This window comes from Giraffa tippelskirchi, chromosome 5, assembly GCF_054371585.1.
Source record: "Giraffa tippelskirchi isolate mGirTip1 chromosome 5, T2T-mGirTip1v1.2.pri, whole genome shotgun sequence".
NCBI classification, from domain to species: domain Eukaryota; kingdom Metazoa; phylum Chordata; class Mammalia; order Artiodactyla; family Giraffidae; genus Giraffa; species Giraffa tippelskirchi.
Window position 1 is genome coordinate 150,414,854 of NC_137279.1, and position 14,833 is coordinate 150,429,686.

The 14,833-nt window shown below is 34.5% G+C and overlaps 1 protein-coding gene across 2 annotated transcripts in view; it reads left to right on the plus strand.

Annotated features, from left to right (window-relative positions):
* The window catches only part of ANKRD13C (ankyrin repeat domain 13C), a 97,282-nt gene that overhangs the window by 41,026 nt on the left and 41,423 nt on the right, over positions 1 to 14,833 (plus strand). For both annotated transcript variants that reach the window (XM_081490668.1, XM_081490669.1), the window contains 3 exons: positions 3,543 to 3,628; positions 5,082 to 5,127; positions 10,167 to 10,233. In XM_081490668.1, the coding sequence (XP_081346794.1) occupies positions 3,543 to 3,628; positions 5,082 to 5,127; positions 10,167 to 10,233 (199 nt within the window). The remainder of the gene's footprint in view (positions 1 to 3,542; positions 3,629 to 5,081; positions 5,128 to 10,166; positions 10,234 to 14,833) is intronic.

Consider the following 14,833-nt stretch of genomic DNA (forward strand, 5'->3'; position numbering starts at 1 on the left):
TTAATGTCAATCTCCAGTCACTACAAAACCTCAGAAGACTTTAAAGCAGGATTGACATTATTAGATAAGCCTGAAGACTTTTTAATTGAATAGGGAGACAAGAGATTTTTAGGAAATCTTTAGAACAAATGTGGTAAACTTGACTTAAAGAAGAGACAGTGTTTAGAAAAGTAAGGGATAGATTAGAAAGACAAATGAAAGAATCAACAGTGGTTGATTGTCTCTTGGATATGAATAGTAATGGAAGGATTTGAAGTAATTCCAAAGCCTTGATCGTGGGTCAGTGGCTGTTTCATTAATTAACTGATATACAGAAAATAGGAAAAAGAACAATATGGGTTTTAATTAATTTGGGGTTAGGTTTGTTGAGTTTTCTGTAGTATATCCAGGGTGCTCTGCTGTGCTGAGTTGCTTCAGTTGTGTCTGATTCTTTGCAACACTCTGGACTGTAGTCTGCCAGGGTTCTTTGTCCATGGGATTCTCTAAGCAAGAATACTGGAGTGGGTTGCCTTGCCCTCCTCCAGGGGAATCTTCCCAACCCAGGGATCAAACCCATGTCTCCTATGGCTCCTGCATTGTAGGTGGATTCTTTACTGCTGAGCCACTGGGAAAGCCCAGTATATCCAGGTAGAACTGTTCAAATAAAAAGAGGGAAATAGTTAGACTGGAGCATAGAAGGAAGTGGAAGGCAGAAGATACACATTTAAGTGATACTCAGAGCTGTAGGATATAGCTCCAAAGGCTTTAGACACACCAACTGGAAAATTTAAAAGTACTTTGCATGAGGCAAGAAGGAAAGAGAAATTAATTGTGGTTTATTGGCATTCTTCATTTGAGTCTTTGTGTGAATTCTGTCTGTGTGTGTGTGCTCAGTCTTCAGTCATGTCCAACTCTTTGTGACCCTATGGGCTGTAGCCTGCCAAGCTCCTCTGTCCATGGGATTCTCCAGGCAAGAATACTGTAGTGGGTTGCCATGCCCTCCTCTAGGGGATCTTCCCAACCCAGGGATCAACCTGCGTCTCCCGTGGCTCCTGCATTGCAGGCAGATTCTTTACCGCTTAGCCACTGGGGAAGCCACATGAATTCTAATACCATCTAAATCCTCTAAAGTGGAGAAGCCACATGAATTCTAATACCATCTAAGTCCTCTAAAGTGGAGAAGCCACATGAATTCTAATACCATCTAAATCCTCTAAAGCTAATTATATTTTAATTGTCAATCACTGTTAATAAGATTCTTATAATATGGGAGTACAAATATTGACTCCCCCAGATATGCTAATAATTTTGTCTGATTGTGTTCTGAGCGTCTCCATAAGTTGATGTTAAATTTTAATGTGAAATCTCATAGAATAGGAATCTCTTTGCAAACATCACTATGTTATATGTAGTTGTTGTCACTACATTTTTAATAATATTTGGTCATTTTAATAATTTTCTGTGTATTGAATGTCTTCAGTCAGTTATAGTATATTTAATTGATGGAAACTGTATGGTTTCTGCTTTTAATTAAGATACCTTTTCTTTTTAGGAAATTAATTATTTTTGTTCTTTATGTGAATGGAGGTCTGTTTGAATTTGAAGGCAAGGTAGATTGAATAAACATTTATTAAACTATTTGCATTTATAGTGGAGAAGAATTATAGAAAGAATTCTACTACACTTAGGTAATATAGTTTTGATATTAAATTATAACAGACATGAAGGTTAGTCAGAGTCATATAAATTTGAATCTGTAAAGAATCCTAATTTATCTAGGTAATTGGTCCTTAGACTATTTGGATTTTATAGACCAGAAAAGAATTTTATTTGAGGATTGATATAGGTAGCTGAAGTTTTCATTAAAGCATCAGTTCAGTTCAGTCACTTAGTTGTGTCCGACTCTTTGTGACCCCATGAGCTGCAGCACGCCAGGCCTCCCTGTCCATCACCAACTCCTGGAGTCTACCCAAACCCATGTCCATTGAGCTGGTGATGCCATCCAACCATCTCATCCTCCATCGTCCCCTTCTCCTCCTGCCCTCAATCTTTCCCAGCATCAGGGTCTTTTCAAATGAGTCAGCTCTTCGCATCAGGTGGCCAAAGTATTGGAGTTTCAGCTTCAATATCAGTCCTTCCAATGAATACCCAGGACTGATCTCCTTTAGGATGGACTGGTTGGATCTTCTTGCAGTCCAAGGGACTCTCAAGAGTCTTCTGCAACACCACAGTTCAAAAGCATCAATTCTTCGGCTCTCAGCTTTCTTTATAGTCCAACTCTCACATCCATACATGACTACTGGAAAAACCATAGCCTTGACTAGATGGACCTTTGTTGGCAAAGTCATGTCTCTGCTTTTTAATACGCTGTCTAGGTTGGTCATAACTTTCCTTCCAAGGAGTAAGTGTCTTTTAATTTCATGGCTGCAATCACCATCTGCAGTGATTTTGGAGCCCCAAAAAATAAAGTCAGCCACTGTTTCCACTGTTTCCCCATCTATTTGCCATGAAGTGATGGGACTGGCTGCCATGATCTTAGTTTTCTGAATGTTGAGCTTTAAGCCAACTTTTTCACTCTCCTCTTTCACCATGTATTGATGTATACATTGTCCACCCCACTAATACATTTTTTATCTTATTTTATTCAAGGCTAATATTTTCCCTTATTTCAGTAAATGTGAGAGATTGATTGAGTTTGCTGGTATATTTTAGACCTTCATTCTAATAAACAAAACTTCTATTTACCTAATTACAGGCACAGTAGTAAGCAGTTTATATTAAGCCTCTGTAGTAACTCTTTATAGTGGATTTTACTTGAGAGTTACTATAGATTTTAATATAGATTTATTCTTACTTGGCAAATGAAAAAAAGAAACTGAAGTTTAGGGAAATTAATTAAGTATTCCATATTGACACAGCTAATAAGTAGTAAAGCTGTGGTTTGCACTTAAGCAATTTGTCTAAATATCTGTTAACTATTGAGAAGACTTTGTGGAAGGTTTCAGGTTTTTTTTTTTAGAGTCAGAAGTTCTTTTTACAGTTAGAATAGGATTCATTTTAGTGTTTTTTATGCTATGTTGGTAGTATGTGAGAGAAAGTACAGTCTCAAGTGAAAGAAGAACAGATGCAACTGGTAACATTTTGTAGATAATTACATTTTTAGAAAAATAATATCTAATATGATTTTTGAGATTTTCTGTCTTTGAGATCATCTTTTAGATCAGTGTTAACAACAGGACACTGCATCATCTGACTGAGGTTGGTAATCTTGACTCAGTCAGATGAAGCCTTGCTGATGATTAAAAACTACCAAAGCTAGTATGTCTGTAAGTTGATGTTGAGGTATCTCCTTTCAGTTTTTCTTGAGAATCATAACAGCTTTGCCAAATGTATTTTCTAACATATTCAAAATATCTGTATTATATCTGTGTGTAATAAGCCAGTGGTGTTTCTTAGCATGGTGACATTTTTTTTCACAATTTTTTTTTTTTGAGGTATAATTAGCAGTCTAACATGGCAAAATTTATTTTAAATTAAAATTTTTTTTAAAATTTAAATTTTAGTTACAGCTCTTTTAAGGAAGCTTAAGCAGCAATCCAGGGAAAGTGTTGAAGAAAAACGACCTCGATTATTAAAAGCCCTGAAAGAGGTAAGCTAAATTTCTTGACTGATTTTGTACCTAAACTGTAATTGCAAGTGTACTTTTAAGCATTTTAAAAATGCAGTTTAATTTTTTGCTAATTATTAAGGGTCAAGAAATAGTAAAAATCCTGCTTCAATTAAGCAATAATGACATTAAAAAATACTCTTATTATAGTGTGTAATCTTATGGGAAGCATTATTTGCTTTGAACTTAGAGGGTAGATAAAGAATTATTGCTTTCAATAAATTAGGTAACAGCTCTAAGAAAAAATAAGGTATGTGATAATTAATGGAAGTAATTTTCCTTTGTCCTTTGGATTCAAACGGAGAAGGCAATGGCAACCCACTCCAGTACTCTTGCCTGGGAAATCCCATGGACAGTGGAGCCTGATAGGCTGCAGTCCACTGGGTCGCTAAGAGTCGGACACAACTGAGCGACTTCACTTTCACTTTTCACCTTCATGCATTGGAGAAGGAAATGGCAACCCACTCCAGTGTTCTCGCCTGGAGAATCCCAGGGACCGGGGAGCCTGGTGGGCTGCCGTCTATGGGGTCGCACAGAGTCGGACACGACTGAATCAACTTAGCAGCAGTAGCAGTTGGATTAAAAAATTTTCTATGAGCAGAAGCCGCTACTGCTAGTAGGGGCAGTTTGCATTTTCTGTGTGTAACAAAACTTTTCATCTATCCTACTTCTTGATGGTAGAGCTGGGTGTAGTGGTACAGAAAGGGAGAGAAGTTTGTCTTCTGTTATTTTTTTCTCTTTATTTTGGATACCTGAAAAAACTGTGGGAGAAAGACCCATGACTATGTCTTCTTTTAGGTATGCTATATTTTGAAATCTCAAGGGATAAAATTTTTTGAGACTATTTGATTAATAGTTGCTTGAACAGTTATAGTTTTTATTGTTTAGCTTCTAATTTATGAAATAAAAACATTGTCTATAGATAATATGATGACATGTTTCAGATTTAGAAAACTTGTGTTATCACTTTATAGAAAAAAAGTTTCTGTTGCAGTGAATGATTTTATTAGATTATTATGAGCCTACACAATAATCATTTTAGAAGTTTTTTTTTGCAACACTTCTAAAGTTATTAACTATTTTCACAATACTACTCATTTGTTTTGGTTATACTGAGAAGTAGAATATTTATTGATGCAAATTTAAATAAATGCCTATCAGTTTTATGTGATTAAAATGTTCTTGTAAAATCTAGAGTAGTATGTATTTTCTTTTGTAGATAAGTGTAGTAACATCTGCTATTGTAATATTATTTTAAGTAATAACCATATATATATACTTTTGTTCTTTTTCCAACCCCATAATTGAAATTATTTCCTATTTCTGTCTATAGATCTTTAATAATAACAGATTTTTTTAAAGCAAAATGTTAAGTAGGTATAAAAGCTGTTAACTAAGGTATGCATTTACTAATTATGCATATTTCATTTCTCAGCTAGGTGACTTTTATCTTGAACTTCACTGGGATTTTCAAAGCTGGGGTAAGAATGTGCTGTGTTTTACTGTAGAATATGTAGGTATGCAAAAATGTAAGTGCAAAAATAACTATTATATAGAAATGTTAAAATAACCAATACTTGCTGTAAGGAAATTTAAATATTTTTCATCATTTTGAATATAACGGTTATAAAGCCCTGTGTGTGTGTGAGTTGCTCAGTTCTGTCTGACTCTTTGAGACCCCATGGACTATAGCTTGCTAGGCTCCTCTATCCATGGAATTCTTCAGGCAAGAATACTGGAGTGGGTTGCTATTCCTTTCTCCAGTGGATCTTCCCAAACCAGGGATTGAACCCAGGTCTCCCACAGTGCAGACAGATTGTTTACCATCTGAGCCACCAGGGAAGCCCATAAAGCCCTTTAATTATCCCATCCTGATTAGTAACTTACATAATTATTTTTTAAGGTAAATTTTATCTTTTTTAAAAATGAAATGCTGGATCAAATATAATAATTTAATGTAAGGAATTTTCAAAGAGAAGAGAAGAATAACTATGGGATTATTAGATTACCGAATTTAGGGAAATTTGACATAACAGTATTTAGATACCTAAATGTGAAGAATTTGGTTAACGTTAATGGATTTTGTATATTTTGTCATCTTTCAATCACTTTTGCTGCTTTTATTGCATACTTGATAGCCACTGTCTTAACACACTGTTTGGTTGCACACTATTCCACTTACTTATAAAAAGATATTAATTCCTAGATATTATATAGTCATTTTTGATTTACCTCGGTAAGGTAAGTTTTCTCTCTTCCTCATTTTAAACATGAGTCTACTTAGGAAACTTTTGTGTCCAAATAGGAAGTTTGATCATAGTGACCTATATTTTACTAAATAAATAACTATCCAAACAACTGACCTTTGGGTTAAACATTTTTTAATGTAGTCTATATATAAATTGGATATAGTGTGCTTAGGTGTGTTTTTTAAAGTATCTGAATTAATCTTTATGATATAAACATTTGAATGCTTGTTATCACCAAAATAATCATAAAAATAAATCATAAAATAATCACAACAATAAATCAGATATTGACAGAGACCACTCTAGAGACGACTATTAATGTTTCATATGAATATTTTCAAACTCTTTTCAATGCTTATGAACATGTGTTTGTACACACATATAAATATAAATGTATATATGTATATATAGCCTCAGCATTAGTTTTTTTAATGAAATCATACAATTATGCATTTTGTCATTTTTACTTAATCTATCATTAATATCTTACATTTTAGTTCATGAAGGAGTACTTCCTTTTTAAAAAAAACAGCAGCGTAATACTTTATGAGATGGGTTATTAAGATGTTTCTGGTTTGTTTAATCTCTAAATATAAAATTTTAATCCCTAAATGTATTCAGTTACAAATTTAGCTTATCAGGCTAGTTTTGGCTCCATCAAAATCACACATGCAGGAGTTCCCTGATGGTCTAGTGGTTAGGATTCTGGGCTTTCACTCCTGTTGTAGGTGTTGTTGTTGTTTAGTCACTAAGTCCCATCTGACTCTCTTGTGACCTCGTGGACTATAGTCCACTAGGATCATCTGTCCATGGAATTCTCCAGGCAAGAATACTGGAGTGGGTTGCCATTTCCTTTTCCAGGGGATCTTCCTGACCTAGGGGTTGAACTCTGTCACCAGCATTGTAAGTAGATTCTTTACCACTGACTCTGGCCCAGGTTCAATCCCTTGTGGAGAACTGAGATCCCACAAGTGCCATGGTGTGGCCAGAAAAACTCACCCAAGATTTTCTTATCTCTGATAATGCTTAATGCTCTATCATTCAGAAGTCCCAGTGGCCTAGAATACCAAAAGAAAAAGAGATGTAATAGCATTGTAATGCTATTAGGTGTAATAAAAGAGCTCTAAGTTAGATTGGTCTAAAGTCTGGATACTATTTTTTTCACTGTTTTATTTCTATCTATAAAGACCCCAGTCATTCTTGGTGATCCTTAAGTATACTGGCTCTTTAATTAACTGTCTTAGTAACTGTTAGTGTTTTGAATTCTAAAATTGTCACTTTGTCTTGCTGAGCAAAATATTCTAAAATATTTTTAAAGTGACATTTCAATTACATGAACAAATTGAAATGGATATAATTACTCCTGAAATTGCACATATTATCTGTAGTTGTAAACACATTGTTAACTTTTGCATAATCAACTTTAGTATGTAACCACTGAGGTACTTGTTTAAAGTATTGCTTCTGGGACTTCCCTGGTAGTCCAGTGGTTGAGACTCTGAGCATGGGGCATTGGGTTCAATCCCTGATTGGAGAACAGAGATCCTACATGCCCCATGACATGGTCAAAATATAGTAAAAATTATTTTTGAAAAAATGTACTGCTTCTCTGAGAACTTGACTTTGACATAAGAAAGTTAGCACATCTGGTTCATTGTTGATACAGGTTTTTTACTGATTTCATGTCGCATTATTAGCACCTGATGGTTGGATGTCATCTGTCATTCTAAAAACTAAACTCATTGGCTAGATTTAGTTTAGATGCTTTGGGTTAAAAAACATTGGATAATCTCTGTTATAAGATTTGATTATCAAGCTTTTTTTCTAGAGTTTAGGCATGCTTCCTCCCTTGTGAAAGCCCCTGATATAAAAAGAAAAGAAAAGAAAAAGGCAACCCAGAAATAAGGGCAAGTTAAGAAATACTGAGATCCAGGGCTAAGTCTAGTTTAGTGGTAGTGGAGCACAAAAACTCCACTTTCTCCTTCAGTGTTTGGCTGAAAATAGCCTCAAACTTAATAGCAAGTCTGAAGGCAGCTAAATTATTCCAGAGTGAGTTTTTAGGTATAGAAAAGCCTTAAAATGGAATCAGAAGTACTGGCTCTTGCTTGACATGGAAAATCACATATTTTTCCTGAGCTTCAGTTTTTTCATTTTAGAAGTGGGAGTAAGAATAAACACCCCACCTATTTTCAAGTCTTTGTTTTGGTGTAGATGAAATGAAATCATGTTTTTGAAGGAAGCACTTTAGATGCTATAAAGTGTTAAATAATTTATAGTATTATAATCACTACAAACTTAACATTATGTGTATGGCATGTTTCAACAGAAAAAGTAATAGTTTTTTTCTTTATCTCATAATCTACAGAATATCTGTCCTGTTTTTAGGACTTTTTTTTTTTGCATATTATAGGTGGAAAACATCAGGCCTAGACTCTTCTTAAAATCAGGGAGTAAGTGATAGCAAAGCCAGAATGAAAACTTAGAGACTATTCATTTTTCAGTTCAGTGGATTATACTGCCTTTGGAGTACTGTGTTAGACTCTCAGATAAAGTTGAAGTAACTTAAGATATAGAGAGCCTACTTGTTCAGTTTACATGGGGGAAGAAAAAGTCATCACAAAATTGGGAAAATGCAAATTGCTCTATTTTTGGAATGCATTGACTCTTTTTTTTTCTCTATGATATACCTTCTTTTTTTTAACTTTTGCTTTTCAATCTTCAAATTCTTTTTTTCTCTACATTCCCCCTTTCTTCCTTTTCTGATAAGTGGGCATTGGTGTGTGATTCTGAATTTTGCTTTTGTAGTTTACCATACTACTTTAAAAGATGTAATAAATTTAAATTAAGTTAGAGTGCTGGCTTCTTGTAATCATCTTTTTCTTACTATATCAAATATTTAAGAACAGAAAAATAGATCTCAATTAATAAGTAAGAAAGAGGAGCTTTGATCATTTATATAGATTTATGCCATTATTGGAGAAGGAAATGGCAGTCCACTCGAGTATTCCTGCCTGGAGAATCCCATGGACAGAGAAGCCTGTCAGGCTACAGTCCATGGGGTGGTAAAGAGTTGGACATGACTGAAGCAACTTAGCACACACACACATATGCTGTTATTACTCTTCTTAACTTCTGTTGTTTCGTATAAGGAAAAATTTGATTGGAAAATGACTTCTTATGTTCTTTGACAGGGTAACTTTTAGTTGATATTCCTTCTGGGCTATAAACTTTTCTTATTTTTATAAAATAAAAAGTCTAGAAAACTGTCTGTAATGATGTAATCATTTTAGATTGAATAACCTCTAAAGAATTAAAAAACTTTTAATGTTAATTAGAAAATATTCAAAAATTTAGAAAACTTTTGAAAAAGTTAACTAAAAACCTAGCCTTTAGTTTTCTCCAGGGTCTTTCTTTCTAACCAGGTTGATTTTTATCACCCATTTTTAAAACACTTGAGTTTTGTAAAATATACATGTAATACATCTTACACAGATAAACACACACACGCATACACCTGTACATGTGATGAGATCTTTAATTTTAAGAATTTTGAGTTTCACATTCTTTTCTTTTTTGGTGTATATGGTAGTTTAATTATATAGCCTGTTATATAGATTTATTTATCCATAGAATAACTCAGCTTTCCTCAAAATATAGCAAATAGTGAATAATAAAAAACTATAAGAATATAGCTTATGATATGAATGTGGCAACACTGGAATGTAGAAATGTATAAGTCAATAGTATGATTGCATTTTAAGAATTTTAAAACTAATGTACATTGAGCTTATTGAGTAATCAATATATTTAGGATTCAAACTCAAATTCAACTAGCTCTAAAAGTGTATTTTTTTCTATTACACATATTACTTTTCTGGTATTTTATGCAGTTATATATAAAGAATTAGATGGGATCCAGGTTTATCTGGTTACCCCTTCAGGAGGGTTTAGTTACCAAAAGGCCTTGTTTTCTCACTAATAGTAGCATCCTGCAATATGTACCAAGAATGGCATTGCATCAGTTCTGCTACTCTTATTTGTATTTGGTGGTGGGTGGTGGTGATGATAATTACAATTAAATAGAAGATATTTGCAGTTGCTCAAAATTGCTTTGTGTATTATTTTTCAGTGGAAAAATATTATTTTAAGGGAAATTATGACAATTTTGATAAAATAGTAAAATGTTACATTACTGTTCTTCTAATTAAAAAATTTATAATGTCTCAGAACTTTAGGTGGTTATTTCTCACCTTTTCTTTTTACAAATACAGTGCCTTTACTTTCCCGAATTCTGCCTTCTGATGCATGTAAAATATACAAGCAAGGTATCAATATCAGGTAAGGTGATTTGATTTTTCTCTGAGTAACAGATAACTGAGATTTAGAGGAAGCTTTTCTTTCTGTAGTAAAAGCTTATACATGGATGTAGTATTTTAAAACTTAAACATGTCATAATATATTCACAATGTTTTATCTCCTTTGAGGTACTAGAGATAAGTAACCAAAGGCGTAAAATCTTGACTAAAACAAAGGTATTATTGTTCAACTACAGACTATCTAGACGGCAAGTAGAATGAAGATCAGGATACAATACCAAGACGATTTAAGATGATCATGCCCCTCTTCCTAGCTTTTTAGGGAATAAGGAACACATAGAAGGACCCAACTCTTGTCCTTTTTTTACTGCATCCCTTTCCTACTGTTCCCTCCCCTATCTACCCACCCATGCTTCTAGCCATTCATCTATCCAATCTAGTGAATATTTTTTAAGGCTAATTTTAATTTTCTTCTGTTTTCTTTTTAAATTAAGATTGATATTTGGATCTCATGGAGAATCTATTTATTTTACTCATTTCAGAATTTTATCATTATTTCTTTATCTTTATATTAATATAGGTATATTTATAAATGATCACTTCTTTGGCACTCAGCCTTCTTTATCGTCCAACTCTCACATCTGTGCATGACTACTAGAAAAACTGTAGCTTTGAGTAGATGGACCTATGTTAGCAAAGTGATGTCTCTGGTTTTTAATACGCCATCTAAGTTTGCCATAGCTTTCCTCCAAGGAGCAAATGTCTTTTAATTTCATGGCTTCAGTCACCATCTGCAGTGATTTTGAAGCCCAAGAAAATGAAATCTGTCATTGCTTCCATTTTTTCCCCTTCTGTTTGCCTTGAAGTGATGGGATGACAATATGCCATGATCTTAGTGTTTTTTAATGTTGAGAGTCCCCTGGATAGCAAGGAGATCAAACAAGTCAGTCCTAAAGGAAATCAGCCCTGAACATTCATTGGAAGGACTGATGCTGAAGTTGAAGCTCCAAAACTTTGTCACCTGATACAAAGAGCTGAGTCATTGGAAAAGACCCTCATGCTTGGAAAGATTGAAGGCAAAAGAAGTGGGTGGCAGGATGAGGTGTGGTTAGTTAGCATCACTGACTGAATGGACATGAATTGGAGCAAATTCTGGGAGATAGTGGAGGACAGAGGTGTCTGGTGTGCCGCAGTCCATGGTGTTGCAGAGTTGGACACGACTTAGCATTGAACAACAAATTACACATATGATACCTATTTAAGCTATATAGAATGCTAGTGAATATGCCAACTTTTTTTTAACTGGCTGTGCTGTGCAGCTTGTGGGATTTTAGTTCCCCAACCAGGGATCAAACTTGGGCCCTGAGCAGTAAGAGCGCAGAGTCCTAACCACTAGACTGCCAGGAAATGTCCCTGTTTTAATATATTCATATTAGTATATTTACATATGGATGCATATAATTTTATATGCCTATGTTTATAAAAATTCACATTATTAATTTGAGTATGTAGAGGTCTAGAAGTAAAGATGTCTTAAAAAGTTATATAAACTCTTCACTTTATAGATTAGAAAGTCAGAAAGGTGAAGTGATTTTTATGAGCATATTGCAAATTAATGGCTGAGCCAGGACCTCTCTGATTTCCTGTCTTCTTATCATGACTTCTTATCATGTCACAAGACAGAAATTTAAAGAAAATCAGCTGTTTATGAGATTAATTATTAAGTATGATGAATTATAATGAAGAGATAACCTTTAATTAGAAGTAAGTTCTAGGGTAATTATTCTCAAGCAAAATTCTGTTGGTTAAGGTAGAGTTTTCTGTGTTTTTGTTTTTTAAAAATAACCTCCTCAGATATTGCTCATCATAAAAGTTCTCATGCACATTAAATTCATGGTCATTACAGAAACCTTGGAAAACACAGTAAAGTATAGATGAAAAACTATGAAAGGATTTGTTAATGATGTAGATTTAATTCAGTAGCCTATTGTTAGCAATATATTATGGATTTCAAAAACTTATTCATCAGTTTAAAAATTTTTAATATAGGTACTTGCCAAAGTTAGTAGATAACTTGGGAGAATAGTATTGTCTCCCATATGCTGTGTTAAAGGTTAGTTTTAGTTCCATTTGATTCTTAAATTTAGGAGAAAAGGAGCTTCTTTCTTTTAAAAAATTATTTCACATTTATATATACCTTTTAAAAGTAAATGACATGACACATATTACATAATAAATATAGATGATACAAAAAAACCCACAAAATGGCTAAGATAGACATATGAGAATAAGAGCCCGAGAGAATAATTGTGTCAAAGAATGTAGCTTAAGGGAAGCTACCGTAATTTAGTAAGACATTGAAACCTGGGGCTTACTAGCAGGTAAGCTCTTTACTGAGGTTAAAGGAGGGATAGGTTCAAAATGCTGGTTATCAAAGTTAGCTAGAGTAATGGAGAAGCTGCATTTTAGAATGTATGGTAAAGGTTTTTTGCATAGATGAAAAATTAGAAGAAAAACAAGTTTGTTAACATTAAAAGCATTCACATTTAAATATCATGAGATAATTAGTGCTTTTAAATATCACTTCAAATGACTTTTACTTGTATCTCATGACAGCAGTGTGATTATTTAAAGTATCTTCTTTGGGAATTCCTTGGCAGTCAAGTAGTTAGGACTCCATGCTTTCACTACCAAGAACACAGATTCCATCTCTGGTTGGGGAACTAGAATCCTGCAAGCTGTGTGGGCAAAAAACAACACAGTATCTTCTTTGGTGTCTAGGAGAAATTAATATTTTAGTACAAATAGTAATATGAACAACTTTATTGTTAAGAATACTAATAGATATTTTCACTATTAATAATTTTGAGATAATATATAACCATTGACCTAAATAATCTTTGTGAACTGTCTCATTTGAGCTCTTCCTATCTCAAGGGTAGGCCCTATTTTCTTTTCACTGTTACTTGGGCATTTATCAAGTTTTTATCTGTTAAAGAACATTTTCTATTTGAATCTTTGCATTTGTATGAAGAACTTTATGTCCTTCATGGTGAATTACATGGTAAAAATTAGAAGTATTTAGGCTCATTAAGCTGAAAGCCAAGGACTAGTTAATACATTAAAATATCACCATGCTAAATTATATCATTATGAGGCATGTTTGATACAGCTTACTGTGCCATCTAATATGTCTAATATCTAAGTTGTATTAGATAGTCTTTCAGTTGCAAATTATGAAAACATGAAAAACATAAAAATTGACAATGACTGATTTTAGGTGTGGCTAGATTTAAGGGCTCAAATGTTGCCAGTGTCAGTCTCTCTTTGTGTCTCTGTGCATCTCTTCTCTCACCCCCACCCCTTGCAACCCACTACTATTCTCACCCAGGATGGGCAAGAAGGAAGTGGAGGCAAAAGACTCTTCTGGCCCATGTCTTCTTTTTTTGAGGTGTATAGAGTTCCCTGGTAGCTGAAGTGTGGAGTCCAAATAGGCCACTCATAAAATGATCTGTCCCCTTTTTGAGACTTCAGTAGCCCACATCTTATAGAGGTAGGACATAAGCCCCTTTTATTGGCATCATTTTCTCTTGTGCCACATGTACAAGCAATAACAGAATATGTTTAGTAGTACAAGCACCAATAGTGCAGTAGCATGCCACTGAAAGTGGACCAGGAGCAACAATTCAACTATAAAGCAGCAGGTCGTGTTCACTCCTACAGTAGTTGGTGCCTTGCTATTTTTTTAGGATTTCTTATTTGACTCTGAGGGGTGTATATATTTTACATGGCTCAGAAAAGAGCTTCTTATACATAGGTTAATCATACTTCCCTGTTCATCTCTGTTGTCCTAGTAAAATTATTAATAGTGTCACCTTTACTTTTAAAAGTTACTAGTTTGGGTGATAAATTATATGTAACCTTGGTTACTCTTTTGATGCTGCATGTGAAATATGTTCCATTTTTCAGCTTTTACTATAAAGGGAAACTAGTAATGCCCACTCATTTGCCTTGTCTAAGGTGAGAATGGAAAATCCTATGAAGTAATGAGTTCTTATATTGTGTTAGAAACTCAGTAGCCAGGGTGGACCTCTCACAAAGACTTAAAGACATTTTCTTTTGGGTGTGATCAGCATTTCTTAGCTCCCTCAGATTGCCCTCAGGGCATTCAGGCCAAGTCCTTACCCTAAGCAGTACTGCCTGCTCCTCCCCATTCAGCCCCTGCTTGCTGGTGGCAGATGCTAGCGTCTGGGGTACTTCTCTGCTGGGAGTTGCCGTTAGGCACATAATCTGTGGGTTTTATTTATTTATTTTTCCTCCCAGTTATGTTGCCCTCTGAGATTCCAAAATTCCCCACCGACCTGCCGGTGAGAGGGTTTCCTGGTGTTTGGAAACTTCTCCTCTTTTAAGACTCCCTTCCTGAGACAGATCTCCATCCCTACCTCTTTTGTCTCTCTTTTTATCTTTTGTATTTTGTCCTACCTCCTTTGGAAGACAATGGGCTGCTTTTCTGGGTGCCTGATGTCCTCTGTCAGCGTTCAGAAGTTGTTTTGTGGAGTTTGCTCAGCGTTCAAATGTTCTTTCAATGAATTTGTGGGGGAGAAAGTGGTCTCCCCGTCCTA